The sequence below is a fragment of the Dryobates pubescens genome, chromosome Z, assembly GCF_014839835.1.
Source record: "Dryobates pubescens isolate bDryPub1 chromosome Z, bDryPub1.pri, whole genome shotgun sequence".
Lineage (NCBI taxonomy): Eukaryota > Metazoa > Chordata > Aves > Piciformes > Picidae > Dryobates > Dryobates pubescens.
The window spans coordinates 116261849-116281022 of NC_071657.1; the positions used below are offsets into that span (position 1 = coordinate 116261849).

The 19174-nt window shown below is 42.9% G+C and overlaps 1 protein-coding gene across 2 annotated transcripts; it reads left to right on the plus strand.

The window, feature by feature from the left end:
* Positions 1–40: 40 nt before the first annotated feature.
* On the plus strand, positions 41–18779 carry KIN (Kin17 DNA and RNA binding protein). 2 transcript variants are annotated; one of them, XM_009900251.2, is made up of 13 exons: positions 41–181; positions 2439–2533; positions 3389–3432; positions 4215–4337; positions 5294–5475; positions 6816–6864; positions 7184–7241; positions 11159–11285; positions 11763–11813; positions 12480–12548; positions 14825–14924; positions 16253–16353; positions 17769–18779. In XM_009900251.2, the coding sequence occupies exons 1-13, from the start codon at positions 68–70 to the stop codon at positions 17829–17831; spliced, it is 1176 nt and encodes a 391-aa protein (XP_009898553.2). In that variant the 5' UTR covers positions 41–67; the 3' UTR covers positions 17832–18779. The 2 variants fall into 2 exon arrangements, with proteins under 2 accessions (XP_009898553.2, XP_054034218.1); XM_054178243.1 differs by lacking the exons at positions 16253–16353; positions 17769–18779 and having other exon boundaries at positions 11162–11285; positions 14825–15699.
* Positions 18780–19174: the final 395 nt, after the last annotated feature.

Consider the following 19174-nt stretch of genomic DNA (forward strand, 5'->3'; position numbering starts at 1 on the left):
AGGGCAGGCACAGGGACGGCGGCAGGGGAGGGGGCCGGGCTAGGGCTGGAGGGGCAACGCCGCTGCCATGGGGAAGTCAGATTTCCTCAGTCCCAAGGCCATCGCCAACCGCATCAAGTCCAAGGGACTGCAGAAGCTGCGCTGGTACTGCCAGATGTGCCAGAAGCAGTGCCGCGATGAGGTGAGACCGGCCCGGGTGGTGACCGGGCCTGTGGCGGGGGAGCGCGGCGGGCCCCGACCCATCGGCGGGGCTAGTAATCCTCCATGGGGGACACGGAGGGATCCGTCCCTTTGCTGGGGAATCCCAGACCCCTTAAGGAGGTCAGTACTTTTGGGAATACAGAGGGCGTCAGATCTCCTAGGTTAGGGTTCTCAATCTCCTTGTGGGATCTCCGATCCCCCTTGTGAACTTCCCCGGTGCTGTTGAGGGTGACACGAAGGGGCTTATATCGCCCTTGGGGAGAACTGCCGTCACCACAGAGGGAATGTGGCCTCATAACCTGCTAGAGGTCCCCAGTTCCCTAGGGGGTTGAGGTACAGGACTGACTCAGATTCCCTTTGAAGGTGTCCCCGGTCGCCTTAGCAGCGTTCTGATAGCACATGTGCGATGCGATCTCACTAGGGACTATCCACACCTCACTTGCCTGGAGCACAAGGAGCTCCATCTCTTTAGAGGGTCCTTATTTTCCTGAGGGGGGCTGCAGTCCCTCTTACATGGACTATGGTCCCCTTGGGAGCAGATCGATGGGACCTGGAGAGTCCCCTGTTGTGAGGAGATCCTGTTGGCATCCCTGATCCTCCATGGGAGAAATTGTCATCTGCTTTGGAGAAAGTGTGCTGTTGCTGATAACTCTTTGGGGGTGTTCAAATTGACCGATCAGCCCAGGGTGAGAGGGAGCACAGGGTGGCCCCAAAATCACTGGAAGGTTCAGTCCCTCAGATACACCTTGAAAGGCTGATGGGGTTAAAAATTAGGTGGGTCCCATCCACCTTACAGGAGAGTTGAGAGCAACCTTGATTTATGATTTCTCTTGGGAGCAGGATGGTTGCAGCAACATGCCTAAGGTGGTACACACCTGGAAGACTGTGAAATCTCTTTTTATAATGTCATAGAATGGCTTACACTGAAAAGGACCTTTAAAGCTCATCTATTTCAATACCCCTACAGTCACCAAGGACATCTTCAACTAGATTGGGTTGCTTGGAGTTTCATCCAACCTGCGCTGGAATGTTTCTAGGGATGGGACATCTACCACATATCTGGGCAACTTGTGCTGATGTTTCCACACTGTAAAAAAGAAAATCTTCCATATAGTTAGTCTAAATGTGTTTAAGTTTAAAATCATCACTCCTTGTCACAGCAGGCCCTCCTACAAACACTGTCCCCACAAGGCTTCTTCTCCAGGCTGAACAACCCCAGCTCTCTCAGCCTGTCCATACAGCAGAAGTGTTCTAGGCCTGTGATAATTTTTGTGGCTTCTTCTGGACCCACTCCAGCAGGTCCACATCTTTCTTGTATTGAGATCTCCCTTCTGATTCTGGTTCAGTTTCTTCCCTTCTTGTTCGTCTTACAAAGGTATACCTTTTCTCTGAAGCCTCCCCCTTTTTTACACTTGGCTATTCACTTCGACCCAGATGCCTGTGGGATGTTAGTATCCTCTTCCTGGTTTCCATCAGAGCTGTGCTGTAAAAGTACCTTCCCTTGGCCTAACTGTGCTTGTAGTTTTTCATTCTCTGAAAATAGCCTCTTTAATATACTTCACAGAAGTAAAGCATCCTGTGCATGTTTAATTGTATCATTCAAATCCTGTTCTCTTCACAGTGGCTACAAGCAAAAAAAGCTCCATTCCTTTGCAGCTTTTGTAAGGGGGATGTGACTTCTTGGAATGAAATTTGCTGTAGATCTCATTGTATTGTGATGAAAAAGCATGCATTATATTAGATAAAAAAATGTCAGAGGGCTTTTTTTGGGGAGCTCTGATGACTTTAACCCCATGCAAGAGCTGGACAAAGGATCACATCTTGAGCAGTTCAAGGACACCATCCCTTTCTTACATGTTTGGTGTCAGTGTTGGTCAGGTAGGGAAGCAGCAGATATTTCCAGTGCTGTTGCACAAGCACGTGATGGTTTCTTGGTGGACCTGAGTGGTGCCATATCTATCCCATTCGATGAGGGACAAAGATGGCTGCTGGAATGTCCTGGCTCATAACCTCGTTCACAATTTGTGTGGAGGCTTTTGGCTTCAGGAAGAGTTTTTCCTCTGGCTTGTCTCGTCAGGAGGAACAGCCACCCCTGTAGGGTATAGCTGAGTTAAGGTGTTTTCTGTGGAGCTTCCCAGAGAGTTCACTTATAATGTGTTCTTTTTAATACTCTTCATCTCAATGATTTTTTGCAAATTGAGACAGGGTCACACAAAGTATTTATTTTTATTTTATAGAATGGCTTCAAATGTCATTGCATGTCTGAGTCCCACCAGAGGCAATTGCTGCTGGCTTCTGAAAACCCTCAGCAGTTCATGGATTATTTTTCTGAGTAAGTTTGCTGTATATTCTTACCGAGCTCTTAATTCCTGTGTCAGCAGGACCCATAAGGGCCAGTCATGTCCCACTTTATTCTGATACATTTTAGTTAGCTCTTTTTCTGATAGCAGTTTGAAAATTTAGGTGATAGCACTTTTGAATGTATGTAAGAGGTTTCAGAGAGTTGTAATATTTAACCAAATCTTGACAGTTCTATTCCGTGTCTGAGACCTGTTTTAGGTAGATATGTGTTACAAAGTATGTCACCCTTCCACCTTTGTTCAGTGACTGCCACACATGCAGAGTAACAAAGAGGAAAAAGACCCATTACAGAGAGATGTCAGGGATGTGACTAAACTTCCCAAGTTACCCTTAGTCCTTTGTCCAGCTGACCTACATGACAGCTGGGTTGATTGGAGCTGTCTGCAGCATGAGTCTGAAGCGAAGCTTTGTACTCAAGCCCGTAAATTAGCAGCGAGATGAGTGATCAACCTACCCCATCTACCACAGCTGCCCTTTGTCCTGCCCTGGGCTTTGTGTCAGTCAGACTGGGAAGAGACCTGGTAATGAAATACCAGCAATTAGTGGGAAATGTTTAGATTTCATTCTTTCCATTTTTCCCCTTTGAAGGGGCATTATCCTTGCAAAGACTGAACTTGTGTATGCATGTGTATTACTGTGGTTCTTTGTGCCTGACTGCTGCATTTAATGCTGCTGTGCTGAAAAAGGGACATGAGTGTCTGAATTCTGTCCTGCTCAGTTCAAAATAATACTCATGTTTATATGGCAGATATTTAATTGCTAGTGACAATAGAAAAATGACTTTGTGATAGGTGGTGTTTTACTAAAATACTTTTTGTCCCCTAAGGGAATTCCGAAATGATTTCCTAGAGCTGCTCCGGAGGCGATTTGGTAAATATTTTATTGCTTGTTTGTTTATTTTTAATCATAGAAGCATGGAGTTGTTTAGGTTGGAAAAGACCTTTAAGATCATTGAGTCCAACCATTAATCTGACGCTACCAAGTCCACTACTAAACCATGTCTGTAAGCACCACAGCTACACAGCTTTTAAATACCTTTGGGGATGGTGGTTCAACCACTTCCCTGAGCAGCCTGTTCCAGGGCTTGACAACCCTTTCAGGGAACAAACTGTTTCTAATGTCCAACCTAAACCTCCCCTGGCATAACCTGAAGCTGTTTCCTATTATCCTATCATTGGTTACTTGGGAGCAGAGACCAACACCCACATCACTACAACCTTTTTTCATGTAGTTGTAGAGAGCAAGGAGGTTTCCTCTGAGCCTCCTTTTCTCCAGGATAAACAAGCCCAGTTCCCACAGCCACTTCTTGTAGGACCTTTCATTGTCCTTCTCTGGACCCACTCCAGCAGCTCAATGTCCATCCCGTAGTGGGGGGCTCAAAACTGACCCTAGTATCCAAGGTGTGACCTCACCAATGCCATGTAGTGGGGGACAATCTCTGTCCTGATCCTGCTAGTCACTATTCCTGATACAGGCCAGGATGCTCCTGGCCTTATTGGCCACCTTAGCACACTGCTAGCTTGTATTTGGCTGGCAGTTGACTAGCACGCCCAAGTTTCTTTTACACCAGGTAGCTTTTAATGTCTTCTGTAAGTTCAGTGCAAGAAGTTTGGGTTGTTTTCTCCTAGATCCCATATTGTTCTGTTTTTCAGGAACCAAGAGAGTGCACAATAATATCGTGTACAATGAGTATATCAGTCATCGTGAACACATCCACATGAATGCTACACAGTGGGAGACGCTGACTGATTTCACTAAATGGCTGGGGAGAGAAGGTAAATGTGGTTGCTCTGAGTTGGGAAGTTTTAAAATCATTGGGTAATTGCATTGCTGATAAGTGATCAGTAAACATTTATGTTACTTATTCCATCTCCATTTTCTTTCTCCACCCCTCCTCCCCATATATGTTAACAGATGCCCCCGCATATTTTTGTGCTAACCCTTAGGAATTTGCTTATGACAAATGTCAGAAATCTGAGATAAAAGCATCAGTCCTGAACCTTTCCTTCTTTCAACTATTGGTCTGTATTTACTGGAGGAGTTGCAAAATTCTGAATTGACTTCCAACAGTTGCCATTTAAAAATCAAAACTGATGATAGAACATTTCTTATGGTTACAGAATCCCTCTGTATTTAAGGTGACCACAAGCAAGCAGTTGTGTTCATCCTTGCCTAGTGAAAGGGTTAAAGCTTGACATCTGTAGTGTTGTGTTCAGTGGGAGGAAGAGAGATTAAATTGGGCTGTGGTATGACAGAAAGTTTACTTTGGCTCTGATTGCCTGTGCCCTACAGGATACATTTGTGAGTCACCTAGTGTTTGAAAAATCACTTTAGTGAGAGTTAGTAACAATAATGTAGCATAGTATAAGTTTCCTTTAGTGTGATGCTATTAGTGTGTGTTGTTTGTATATGTTAGGTTTCTGTGCTTTATCTTGTGAAAACAGTGGGAAGGAAACTTTTCTTTTCCAATAAGAGAAGTATTTTAAAACACTCTGTCTGCTTTATTACATACTCTGGCCTGTTTCCAAGTAGGAACCTGTTAGCTGAAGGGCAGGAAAAGATATTAAGGACACTACTGCCTAAAATCAATTTTGCCACATCAGTAAGGAGTACATTGCCTCTGGTAAAGTATCTATGGTGTGATAGTGAATATGAACTGTGAAAATGATATTTTCTTTATTCCTTGCTTGCTTTTGTGAGTATTAATCTTTGTCTTGCACCAACTTTGTAGGTCTTTGCAAGGTTGATGAGACTCCCAAGGGCTGGTATATTCAGTACATTGATAGAGACCCAGAGACTATCCGCAGGCAACAAGAACAAGAGAGGAAGAAGAAACAAGATCTGGATGATGAAGAAAAAACTGCTAAATTCATTGAACAGCAAGTTAGAAGAGGTTTGGAGGGGAAAGAACTGGTGAGGAAAATGACCTTCTGCTCAGAACTCCTCTGGGTTAAGTTAATGGCAAATTTGATGCTGCTGGTACCCTTGCACTGCTAATGCCTTTGCACTCAGAAGGTGATGAGTAAGATTGATACTTCAGGTTACAAGCTCATCTGTTTCAGACTGGGGAGCAATGGGCGTATTTGGCTCCACTGCTGTTCTCTAAGCCACAAGGAGTAATCTCCTCCAGATAACTACCTTGTTTCTCTTGAAATTGCAGCCTGTTACATTTCCTTGAGTAAGGAACTTGCTGATGTTTTCTACAGCTGATGAGTATGAAAATCCTCTACAATTTCAAATGCAAAGTAAATAAAAGAAAGCACAAAATAAATAAAGGAAAGCAGAGGCTTCAGCTCATTTTAGATTTGATGTGATTTTGAAATAGTGGAATTCTGCCCTGTGGCCCTGGTGTCCAATCCTGGACATTTCAGACTTTGATTTAGCCTGTCTTCTTCCATACATGAATCACCGCAGCAGTTCACTTACGTTCTGAATTTTCTGTTGCATAGTTAACTTGGATTATATCCTGTTCTGGAGGAAAGCTCAGAGTTATTTTGTACCTGACTTTAGTTCTAAAGGAGTAATAGCTACTGGTTTTCAAGTGATTAGTGGTTTAAAAAAACACTTCTGAATTTAGGAACGCAGAGTGAACTACAGTAACCAGCAAGGCACGCCTTCATTTATAGTATTTCACAACTTCTAGGGCTGCAAATACCAAGTACTTTGTGCAGTGGGGTGGGCTGACATAATCAAATTCATATAGTGAGAAGTTTTATTTGGCTGGTGCTGGTATGTGATTTGGGATCTGTTTATCTCCATGGCTTCCATACATGTTGCCTGGAACTGGAACCTCCCATTTGATCCCAGGTATTGATAGGTAACAGTTAAATGCTGTAGTAAACAGTTACCTTTTTTTCTTAATTTAAAACTAATTGAAATTTAAATGGTCTGAGCTTTCAGTGCTAAAAATTTGGAAAGATTCCAGAATTTCCATCTTTGGTTATCAGTCTTTCCAGAAACCAGTCTGATAATGCTGGTTCAATTGGAAGGCCGCTTTCATGCTGGAATCAAGCAAGTTTAGACATCATCTCTGTAGAGACTGTTAATTAGAGATTTTTACACAGGAGCCTGTAATGAGATAATGTTTTCAATTCATAATCTTCTTACAAATCAAGCCAGGTAGAATATTGCAGTTAGTTGTGATAATCTTACAGTGGTCTGTAAAACTGAGCTAATCAATGATCACCAAAATATGATACCTTGGCTCAGTTTTCCATCTGACTCATGAAATGTGTTTTGTGTTCTTTTTGCAGGAACAGCCAGTCTATACTGAACTGAACAGAGAAAATGAAGAAGAAAAAGGTAACCAGGTTTTGATGTGTGTCATTTTCTAGCACCTATTGAAGCTGATTTTGTGATTAAAATGAGATGAGCACTGAAGCCTGCTCAGTGCCTCCTGAAGTGCTTTGAGACCAGTGATAAAGAGCTGTGGGATATGGAAATACAGAATATGCTTGCTTATAATGTTTAATGTAATTTATTTTAAAAGCTGAACTACACCATAGGTTGGTAAAGTTTCAAATTTATGATCTTGTTCCATTTGCAGATTAAAAAATTGTAACATCCTTCCATGCAGTTTGATTTAAAGATAGAAATAGAGTAATGTCTTTTTATTTTTTAGTTGCATTTAATTTAAACAAAGGAGCAAGTACTTCAATAGCAGCATCTTCCAAAACAAGGTGAGAAAAGAATTTAAGGGCAACCCTTACTGTTGCAAAGTACTTGAATGACAATGGTATTTGTGTGGGTAGGAAGGTGTGTCTTGTATTTGCAGTCTAATATCTCATCCTGTCATGTTATTCAAGAGGGGATGCTGAGTAACTTCATGGTTTCTTTTCTATTTAAAATGAATGAATGGGACTATCTTAAATGAGTGCTGTGAAGAGCCTTGCTGAACTCACTGTGATTTGTGGCACATGCCCATAATGTAACAGGCAGTTACAGGTTCCTCTGAGTAGATTCTGTTATGTGAAAAGGTGGAGAAGGGATCCAGCCAAAGCATTTGAAGTGAATGCCATTTAGTCCCATCTGCCTTCAATGAATGAATATCATGACTTGTTAAATTTGGTTCCTAAAAGGTTTGATTGCCTTGTCTAATTGCTGATCATTGTTTAAGAAGCTAAATCCATCTGATGTAAATATTTCTAAAGCTCCCAAATTTAACTGTCATCATGTAGCAGGACAAAAGGGATCAATAATGCAAACAGTACTGAGTATAGCAGCCTGTGAAGCTGTTGATGAGCAGTACATCTTTTCATGGGGGGCAATGTTGTAATTAAATTTGTTGCAGGTAAAATGAAAGCTTTCCTCTCATCACAAGCTTAGCTCTCAGATAAGGTATCTGATGGGAGATATGCCAGGTATAAAATGAGACAATAAAGTAGTTCTTTGCAATAATAGATACTGATTTCAGGCTTTGAGGAAGACTTGTAAATTATCCCCAAGCATTGAGCTGTGCTTAAGATGAGTCTGAAACTTAATTCAGACCCTCACTTGAGTAGTTTTGGTGAGGAGTACTTAAGGTGCTTACTAAAATTTGGCTGAATGTGAAATCTTGTATCAAGTAGTCTCATTTTTCCATAGCACCTGAGATATACTTGTCTGTAAGCTTTGCAGTGGTTGTGTAGCAGCAAAATTACTTCAGAGTTGTACATGGAAACTGCTTCTGTCTGTCGGTGTATAGATGTGTTCTGCAGCTGGTGGCCGTTACTGGGAATCAGTTGAGTACAACCTGCTGCTCAGCACTCCAGTGTAGCGTGCAGTAGGACTTTATGGTTTTCCATCTTCAGTGATCACAGCACAAGCTACAGAAGCCTGGCACTTGTATCTCCTGAGTGGAGTTCAGAAATAGGACCAGGAGATCGTAGGTAGTGGGTGGCAGAGTTCTGAGGGCGTAAGTATCCTGCTAGTTGGGTGCAGAGATGGAGTTGGAGCCTTACCGAGAAGGGGAGTGAGAGGACAGGTGTGAGGGGTGAGGTGTGCTTCCCTTGAACATCTGTGTGGCTGACATAAAACTGAGATATGAGCCCGGAATCTGAAGCTGCCTGACCTTGAGCAGACTAGGAACTCTGGGCTTACTTTTTTCCCTCAAGAATTTAAATCCTCAAATCCCTGCTTAACTCACTCAGTGGACAAGATGAGAATTACTTCTAATTAAGGAGTGAGCAGAATCTGCAATCAAGGTCACTGGCTCTTGTCTGCAGTACTGCAAGTGTACCAGAGTAAAGTCTCATCCACACACTGATCAGCCCCCATTGTACACTGTTATATACAGTTTCAGTCTCCCCAGCCTTATAGTCCCAAAGTAAGATCCTCCAAGCTCTGTTTGCTCTGATGGTTAGGATCTTGTCTATAATTTCACAGATAAATACAGTTAGAGCCAGTTTACATCAGTTGCTTTCATGTTGGTACAGGTGTTCAACATAAATAGTTCTTTTTCCCCCTGGTGTTTGGACAGTGTCTCTGTAGAGGACTCTCAAGCTGGACTGTGCTGTACCAGAGGCCTGCACAGTGCTGGCCTCATCTTCCCATTCCCCTTATCTGCTGAATAGCCCTTCCCTGTCTTTGCTCCAGTTTCAGCTAATCTTGAACAGAGAAGCTGATTGAATTTGTGTGTGCTGCAAGTGAAATATCACCATGCAAGGCATATAGAAGGTGTTAGTGCTTGTCTGTCTTGCTTCCAAGGATTGCTTTTGACTCTTTCATGACTGAGCCATACTGGTAGCTGTCATCTGTGATTATAGCCTGGCCCCTTTCTGCTTTTGTTGCTCTTAAACAACTTTCAGTAGACAGAAGCTAATCAGAGTAAACTTTTAAAAGCGTGTGAGCTTGCTGTTGAATTTTGTGGGTCTTGAAACATGGTTTTCAAGATAACCCTGTTCTGTTTCCATGGCCATTTCCTTCTTGTGTCCTCCATACCAATCACAGTATAACTAAGGTTGGAAGAGACCCCAAGGATCATCAAGTCCAACCTGTCTCGACAGACCTCACAACTAGACCATGGCACCAAGTGCCACGTCCAATCCCCTCTTGAACACCTCCAGGGACGGTGACTCCACCACCTCCCCGGGCAGCCCATTCCAATGATGAATGACTCGCTCAGTGAAGAAGTTTCTCCTCACTTTGAGTCTAAACCTCCCCTGGCGCAGCTTGAGACTGTGTCCCCTTGTTCTGGTGCTGGTTGCCTGGGAGAAGAGACCAACCCCTTCCTGGCTACAACCAGGTAGTTGTGGAGGGCAATGAGGTCACCCCTGATCCTTCTCTTCTCCAGACTAAACAATCCCAGCTCCCTCAGCCTCTCCTCATAGGGCTTGTGCTCAAGGCCTCTCCCCAGCCTTGTTGCCCTTCTCTGGACACGATCAAGTGTCTCGATGTCCTTCTTAAACTGAGGGGCCCAGAACTGGACACAAAATAGCATACCTGAACAGTGTTGGTGGTCTCTCAATCTTTCCTCCCATGGTCTCTCAATCTTTCTCCCAGGGTCTTTAATGAATACGTTAAATAAGATTTCTTTTAGTATTGACTCCCAGGAATCCTTCGGTATCTATCACAGCTAGATATTTACTTCCTAAATATAGGCACTGCATTTTTTATGTTTTATTTCCATGTTATAGGCACTGCAGTTTTCACGTTTTAATTACATGTTACTCTTCATGAAATGTTGTTTGAAGTACTGGCTATTTGATTTGTGATTTAATGTGCTATTTTATCTAGAACTCTGCTATGCAGATTATCCAGACTTCCTCTGAAACACAGTTTTTCTCTCAATTTTGCTTCTGCCATTTCTGTATCTTCATTCTTGCTACATATCTTCCCTGTGCCGGTACATCCAACATCCTCACCACAGGAAGAACATGGGATTTGTTGTAAGGCCATATTAATACTACCTTGCTGTCCAGCTCCCAGCATCCTTCTCCATCTTACTGGATGAGATAACACCTGTTGTTTTCTTTATACTGCATCGCAGTATCTTTTATAAAAATGGTTTAACTCGAGTGGCCTTCAGGCAGTTCTCACTTTCCCTAGGTGTTCCCTGATCCCCAAGATGTGACTTTTTTGTGCTGATTGTTCTTTTCTGTCATAGCTCGTAGGCTGTTGGCCTGTTTCGAATATGATTGTGACAATGGTGTTTATTTGCAGTGTGTGAAGCCATTTTGTGCAGATTCCCACGTATTTTTTCCCTTGGATGGACAGGTTTAAGTATCTTCGTTTGGGAGGAGCTCTAGATGTCTGTCACATTTGAGAGTTGCTCTATTCAGATGGCTTCTCTAAAGCTGCCAGCTTGTCCTTTCACATTTAAAAACCTTATTTGCAGATTCTCCATTGAACTCAAGTCCCTGATCAACTCTTTGCTTGTGCTCTGGTGAACTGATCATTAGGTTGTTTTCATTCTGCTGGACCGCTTGCAGCAAGCATCACTGGGCATGCAGCCAAATGCAATTCTAGAGAAGGAGGCAGGCAGGGCCTGCAAGGTGACTTGCAGAACTGAAATTAATAGAGCAGCAGCAGGCTGTTCTGCATAACCAGCTCTTCAGATGCAGCTTGGTAGAGGAAACAATGTAAGATCTGCTGTGAAAACACCATCTTACTTTTCCAGCAGTGTCCTTGGACCAAATGCACTGAAGATGGTGGAAGGGGCAGTTAAAAGAAAAGAATCATCAGCTCATAGCTCTGGTCAGTCCAAAGAGAAAAAGAAGAAATCTGCACTGGATGAGATTATGGAGGTAATAATCATGCAGAATGCATGTCTTTGTAACCCCATGTCCGCTTTACCAGGGTATCCCTTTGAAGTGACCTCAGATCTTCAGTTCATGTGGAATTCAGACTTTATATCTTACCAGGCAAAAATTTTTCTTACTCATTAAAACTGGTTTCTATTGCTCATCTGTGCCTATTCCCTAGACCACTGAGATGTTGGAAGTAAAGGCAAATAACAGATTTTGTAACATAAGAAAATATCTAGAAATGCTCAACAAACCCCACATATAAATCTCCATCAGTTTATCATGAATTTACAAATCTCATCAGATTGATTTTTATGCAAGAAGCATGCTCTGACTCAACCTTATTTATGTAGAGGTTTTTTGTTGTTTTGTTTCACACTTGATGTAGACCTGGAGAATGGGTTCAGCTTACAAAGTTGTGGGAAAGCTGCAGTGAAAGGTGGAAGTAAATGTTAATTATTTATTCTTGTTCTGTAGCTTGAAGAGGAGAAGAAAAGAACATCTCGAAGAGACTACTGGTTGCAGCCTGTAAGTGTCTTAAAAATGTTACTATTATACCAGATGCAGCCAGTTCTGTATCTCTAAAGCTGCTTTTGTATTGTGCAAAGATCCAAAAGCAGATTCCAAACTAAATTCACTCTTATTTTCCAAACTGCTAAATGTGACATTTTGCTGTGTCTGGGAGGAGTTACTCCTCTGGTTGAGCATCATCTACAGCCTGAAGCATCCTCAGATGGGATGGAAATCTCTAAAGAGGTGATACTGTGAGTCTTGACAGGTCATGTTTAAATCATGGTCTCCACATAGAGGTTAACTCACACAGAGATGTCTAAGTCAACAGCAGCCTTTGAGCTGGGAGCACTCACCTCAACTTTTACTTTTTGACTGGACTTCTAGATCAAGGCATCCTGCCCGTGACCCATTGTGAGCTGACACATCCTGACCTGAATTCAAGTGTAACTGTATTTGTAAACAACAGAAGAAGTCTGGAGAGATGCTACATTGAAGCAATAATTTGAGGATAAATATAAATTCTTGAAAGCTGAGCCTTTTCTCTGTGCTTCATTCATTCCTTCCCTGTGCTGTACAGCCTGGGGCTGCAGGCAGAGTGACCTGAATGTACATTTAGTTTAGCCTGTGTTGCTCTTTGTGTATTTTGGTATTTTATGTTTGTTTTTTTCCCTAATCTTCCAGGAAATCGTTGTAAAAATTGTAACAAAAAAGCTTGGGGAGAAGTATCACAAGAAGAAAGGAGTTGTTAAGGTAAAGTGTGCAGCAGGAAGCATGTGGCATTGGTTGGGCTTCTCTGCTGTCAGATGACTTCTGAAGTTCTATTTCATTGTATGATCTATTCAGCCTTCAGTCAGCGCTGGCAGGACCTGAAACACCACCTTAACTGTACTAGGACTTCATATGGGCAGGAGGTGAATCTCTGATTTGGTTTGATGTCATTTACTTTGTGATCCTTTCTTAAGCACTGTTTTGTCATGCATATTGTGTTCCTGTTAATGCATCCATCTTGGAGAGCAGTCACTTTGTCAATGTGATGTAACCGAGAGCTGTGCGAACAGGATTGAATCTCAGACTGGTCAGTTTTGCACTGATGTTTAAGGAGGCTTGGGGGATACCTTCTCACACTCTACAACTCCCTGAAAGGAGGTTGGAGTGAGGTGAGGGAATTGTTCTCTCCTCCCAAGTAACAAGTGACAGGATGAGGAAATGGCATCAAGTTGCATCAGTGGAGGTTTTGATTGGACATTATGAAAAATTTCTTTACTGAAAGGGTTGTCCAGCACTGTAACAGGCTGCCCAGGTAAGTGGAGTCATCATCCCTGGAGGTGTTTAAAAGATCTGTAGATGTGGTGCAGAGGGATGTGGTTAGCAGCAGACTTGGTAGTGTTAGGTTACTGATTGGACATGATGATCTTAAAAGTCTTTTCCAGCCTAGATGATTCTGTGATTTAAGCAGCGTTTGAACAAGGTCCCATTTGCATGTGAAATTTTCAGGCTGTTAGCCTTGCTCTGTTGTTTGGAAGTGCTTTCTTTTATCCACTGCCAGTGGAATGATGTACCAGGTAGTCCAGGGCTGAATAGTCTGGCAAGAGTGCCAAAGACAACACCCAAATGTGTTTTGAATAATCGACAAGAGTGGGTAGGGCTCAAAATCACAGCTTTTTTGGTAGATGTGTGGAAGGTTTATGAGTCTCAATGGATGCCTTCCATTGAGCTCTGAATATGACAGGTGGAACATGGTTTGTGCTAGGTGCATAAACTCAAGCCATCTCACTGAGAGGTAATAATGCAGTTGTCACTAGGTGGTTTCCAGCCAGCTTAGTTAGACTCCCATGAGGGAAAGAAACCTCTACTTTACTCTCCATCTCTGAAAAATAACGAAAGTAGCTGACCTGAAGGTTTACAAAGCCTTCAGAAAAGGCTGAGACACTTGGGGCTGGAGAAGAGAAGACTCCAGGGAGACCTTGTGGCCTTTCAGTACCTAAAGGGAGCCTGTAAGAAAGATGGGGTAGAACTGTTGATCAGGGAGTGTAGTGATAGGACAAGGACTAGTGATTTCAAACAGAAAAAAAAGTAGATTTAGGTTAGATATTAGGAAGAAATACAGAAGTACTTACTGTGAGGGTTTGTAATGGGTTGGGGCAGATCCCCTCCCCACCACAGGCAGAAATAACGACTCAGGCAAACGGATTGCAAAAGTGATGAAAGTTTAAATAGAAAGCAGTGAATGTTACAGAGAACCCAAAGCGCAGTGACAAAGAAAGATCCCATCCCCACCTGAGGGTGCATGCAAAACCCCCAGGGCTCCTTCTTCCCCCTCCCTCTGCTGGGCTAGTCTCAGCTGGCCAGGCCTGAGACTGCCCATCCCCCTGTGGCCTTGGGCCTAATCAGGCCCATGGCCGGGAGATCTCTCCCCCAGTTACCAAGTCTCGGAGAGGGAAGGAAAGAGGAAGTGCCAGGCTCCGCACTGGATCTTATAGTGGTGCAAAGAATTATGGTAGGGAATACACAATTTCCTGTGTCCATCCCTCTGGGCTGGACTTCTGGACACAGGAAGTGAATGCACCAGGGGGGCACCCAGCTCAAACTACAACAGGGTTGTGAAACACAGGTTGCTCCAGAGAGGCATTAGGTAACCTGGGCCTGAAGACATTCCACGTCAGGTTGTTTGGGACCCTGAGCAGCCTGACCTAGATGCCCCTGCTGACTGCAGTGGTGTTAGACTAGATGACCTTTAAAGGTCCCTTCCAACCCAAATCTTTCTATGATTCTATGAAAATTAGTGGTCTCATAGACCAGTTATTGATGTTGAAGAGGGACTCTTTTTATCTAGCCTGGATGTCAGAGTGTGGCCAGTCAGCAGTTTGTGGAAGCTGGATGCCTTTAGGACATCTCCAAAGTCCTTGCTGCTTTTGGGAGTGTAGAGGGACCCATTGTTTTGAGTTTGTTAATGTAAAGGTAGAGAAGTAAATGCAAATGCAGAGAAATACTTTATTTTTCTGCTTGACCTCTCCCTTTCACAACAGGAAGTGATTGACAAATACACAGCAGTGGTGAAGATGATTGATTCTGGGGACAAACTGAAGCTGGATCAGACGCACCTGGAAACTGTAATACCTGCTCCAGGTATGGTGGTTTGGTTGATTTTCAGCTTAGGCTGTCACTGCAAAACTTATGTTTCAGTTCTTTTAAACTGTAATTCATCCCCTTGAAAATATCCTAAGAGCCACCTCGCTCTTGGCACAGCCTTTCCTAAGCTTCTCTGATCATTTACCAAATATCTCTGGTTACTTTCTAGGGAATTTTTACATTGATTCTGCTTTCAGTCTTCACAGTCCCTTCTTTTCATAAGAGTTGGTTCTTTTCTGTAAAGACACAAGTGCTTTAGGAATCAGTTCATTTGACAAGATGAAAGCATCTCTCTTCAGCTGCCAGGAAGCATTTCAGAGCCCTGCAGATCTCTTGGTCATATTTATGCTGTATCTTCCTTCCAAAGTCGTGCCTTGAATAGCTGCGGGCACTTGGCAAAGCTTACTTTATCTCCTGTTCGGTTCTTTGGCTGATGGTACACACTAATGTCTGTGTGCAGCATCTCACCAGCAGTTCAGGAAACAGGGCAGCAGTAAGCAGAACGCTGTCAGTGTAGGGGGAAACAGGATGTAGGATTTGGGGATTCACTTTTAAATTTTTTTTCAGTAAACCTGATGCATTCTGCATTTCTGAGCTGGTGAAGAGCTAGCTGATGGTGTTTGTGAGTGCTCTTTGGTATTTGCAGGTGACCTCTGCCCATGCTTACACTGGGATTAATGTCCTAAGGAACTGCCTGTGTGAGACAAAAGGCAAAATCAAAGTGTACTGAGCCACTGGCACAGGGAATGGGATGTGGGAGAAACAGCTTTGGCCTCTTTTTGCCCCTCTACTCTGCTCTGGACCTGTTGGAATGGGTCCAGAGGCTACCACAAAAATGATCAGAGGGCTGGAACCCCTCTGCCATGAGGACAAGCTGAGAGTAGAGAGTGTTCAGCCTGGAGTAGAGAAGGCTCTGGGGAGACAGCCTTGTAGTACATAAAGAGAACCTCTAAGAGAGACGGGCATAGTCTTTTTAACAGGACCTGTTGTGGCAGGACAATGAGTGATGGTTTTAAACTAAAAGAGGGGGAATTTAGACTAGATCTAAGGAAGATACTTTTTACAGTTAGGGTGGTGAAACACTGGCTCGGGTTGACCAGTGAGGTGGTAGAAGCCCCATCCCTGAAAACATTCCAGGTCAGGTTGGATAGGGCTCTCTCAACAGGGTCTAGTTGCACAGAAATGTCATTGCTCACTGTGGGGAGGTTGTACTAGATGACCATTAGAAGTCCCTTCCAATGCAAGCCATTCTGTGATCCTGTGAATCTATGATTCTTTCCCTGACACTATGTCATTGGTTTCTGTTTTATTGTTTCTCATTTCAGGCAAGAAAGTGATGGTATTAAATGGTGGTTACAGGGGAAATGAAGGCATCTTGGAATCTATCAACGAGAAGAAGTTTTCAGCAACTATAACCATCGACTCTGTAAGTATCAGACACTGCAGGATCTCATTTGTGTGGAGTGCTTTTCATCAGTGCTTTGGAGAGCTTTCACAGAGACAGATTGTGTCATTAATCTTACAGATGGGATTTAGGGCAAGCAAAATGTGTGGTCACCCCACACCTATGCCCAGCCAGCCACATATTCCCTGTTGCTGACTAAGGCTTTGCTGTCTGCCTTTGAAAAGATGCCAGGATGCTGAATTTAGCAAGTTTTGAACTTGAAAGAGACCTGCAAAATATTTTGTGTGTTTGTTGTGAAAGTGGCTGTTGTTGTACTGTTTTGTGGGAAGGTAAAAATGTGAAGTATGCAAGGAGGTGGATTTTCTCCTGCTTTTTCCAGTCTGAATGTGAGGCTTTATGTGCTTATTTGTTGCCTTGTTCATGGTTAACAATTCTGTTTGGGTCTTTGTTTGGGGGTTTGTTTGGGTTTTACTTTTCTTTGGGCTAAAATCAGGCCACATCATTGTGTCTGCGTAGTTTCTTGCTGCTTTGTTCTCCTCTGCAAACCCAGTCTTTAAACACATTGGTACAGCAGAGAGGATGCTGGCTCAAGGTCAGATTTCTTAAACATAGCTTGTAGGAGAGAGACCCTTAGGATCCCATTCAAAGAAGGGCTGCAGAAACTCAGCCAGTATTTGATTCTGGAGAATTCACTTGAGAATATGGAGATGTCAGGAGGAGTTTTGGTTGCAGCTAAGGAGATAATGTTGTTCTTGGAAAGCAAGGGTGTCTTTCCTCTAGTTCTGATGCTTGCAGATGTTAGGATTTCCCCTTCCTGCAAGAATTCTGAGTCTATAACTTAAAATGGGTAAAGATAAGCCTGGAAAGCAGTGAAGTCTGTGAGAATTTTCTTACTGATTGCAGAGTGACCAGGATTTTTATATTTAATTTTGAACACAAATTTCTTCTGTCTTTTACTACTTCTTAGTTCACAGTGAATTCATTAAAACCATCTGTTTATGTTTGACCCCAGATTGCAAGGAGTTTAACTAACCCAAAAAGTATTTAAGTGACAAGATTCCTGGAACAGTGTTGAGGCACTGTCATAGCTGGAAAATAGTGAAACACAAAATACTGTGGTGTGAGCAACTCCCAAACCTGCACTTTTTGGGATGCATTCTGCTGTGCATCTCCTGTATGGTTCCATGTGTGGCTTTTAGACAGAGGACTTGAAGAGAAAAGCAGTTGCTGTGCTCTTAATGTTTCCAGCACTGGGTAAAAATGCAACTGCCTGTGATTTCCAGTGGAGTTCATTTTGGCTGTGCTTCTGGAAAGGTGTCCACGTGTGGTGAGATTTCATACAGCCCCTTTAGGTACCTTACTTTGAGCTCCCAATCAAGAATTCAACAAACAAACAAGTTTGTATTTTAATCTTCTTCTACCATGTTATTCTCCAGGGGCCTTTAAAAGGACGCCGAGTTGAAGATATCCTGTATGAAGACATTTCCAAACTTGCCTGAGGCACTGATTGTGAATCAGAGAAGATTTTGGTTCCCAAAAACACCTTTCTGGCATCTTGCAAGCCGACACACGACTCTACCATGTCAGAGTTTTAACTGTGTGTGCCTATGTTTATAATGTATATAGAGATTAACCACAAGCAAACTGGGTTTATTTAAAAATCACTGTGGATTTGTTACATAAAATGTTTGTGGAAGTTTTATCCATGGAGATATTTCATCTGATTATATATCAAAGTCATATTATAATATTTGGTTCAGTTGCCTTTTGTAAAACACAGAGGATAGCTGGAAGCTGGAGTATTTTACTTAATGAAGTACTGTAGCAGGTCCTTAAGGGAGAGAATTGGCTACAAAGAACTGCTTCAGGCAGGCAACCTGTGCTGGAGCCAGTGGAGCCTAAACAACACACTTCTCAGTCTGCAGGCAAAAATGAGTTCTGGCTACAAGAACAAGGGAATGGATTAAGAGAATAGCAGGGAGGTAACAGTGCTGCAAGGGTTTATCCTGGATGTTGTGGGGCTGGTCTTGTTTATTAAGTGCTGTCACCATCTTGTTCTTGGTTAGCACACTGGCAATAGTAGAATGCAGGTCATCACTCCTCCACCATCTTATTTGTCAGATTCCTCATAATGCTGATATGCAATTTGTATTCATATGGAGTTCAAGATGGGTGTTACCTCAGGGTTTTTTTAGGGTGCCAGCCATGGCACATGCAGGTACAAGTTGCTATTTGGATTTATAGAGCCTTTTCTTTTGTTCATGCTTCCATGTTTGCTCTGCCACATGAAATAACATTTGCTCATGCAAAGTGATGTAGCATTGCTCTTCTATTTGCTAAAGAATGTCACATTTTGTACAGTGATTAATTTCTAAAGCAGTTCAGGAATAAACCTGAAGCTTTCTTAGGTTGGTGTCTTTCTTCTCAGGCTTGATGGGGCACTGAGTAGCCTGATCTGCTTGGGGGTGTCCCTGCTCACTGCAGGGGAGTTGGACTTGATGACCTTTAGACATTCTTTCCAACCCAAACCATTCTATAATTTGATGATTCTATGATTCTCAGCATTTTAAACACATGGGGGTGCCCAGCTGCTGTGCTGCCTCATTTGTGTAGAGGAACCATAGAAGTTGTGCTAGGCAATGCAAACCATCACTCGATGGTCCAGTCTGCACCTGGCCAGGTTGTGTGTCTCTGGAGAAAAGAAAACCAATAGCCCACATACCGTTCAGAGAAGATCTCAGCTGAGATAAAGAGGACAGGATGTTCTTGTGATTTGCACCAGTTACACTGCAGTTTAAAAATGCAAGGTCACTGGAAGCAAAAGTTGGTGTTTGTTGTCCTT

Coding starts and splice junctions, on each gene's coding strand:
- KIN (XM_009900251.2), top strand. CDS start 68: ATGGGGAAGTCAGATTTCCTCAGTCCCAAGGCCATCGCCAACCGCATC. Junction 6,865..7,183: donor AGAAAATGAAGAAGAAAAAG/GTAACCAGGTTT, acceptor TTTATTTTTTAG/TTGCATTTAATTTAAACAAA. Junction 14,925..16,252: donor AACTGTAATACCTGCTCCAG/GTATGGTGGTTT, acceptor TTCTCATTTCAG/GCAAGAAAGTGATGGTATTA.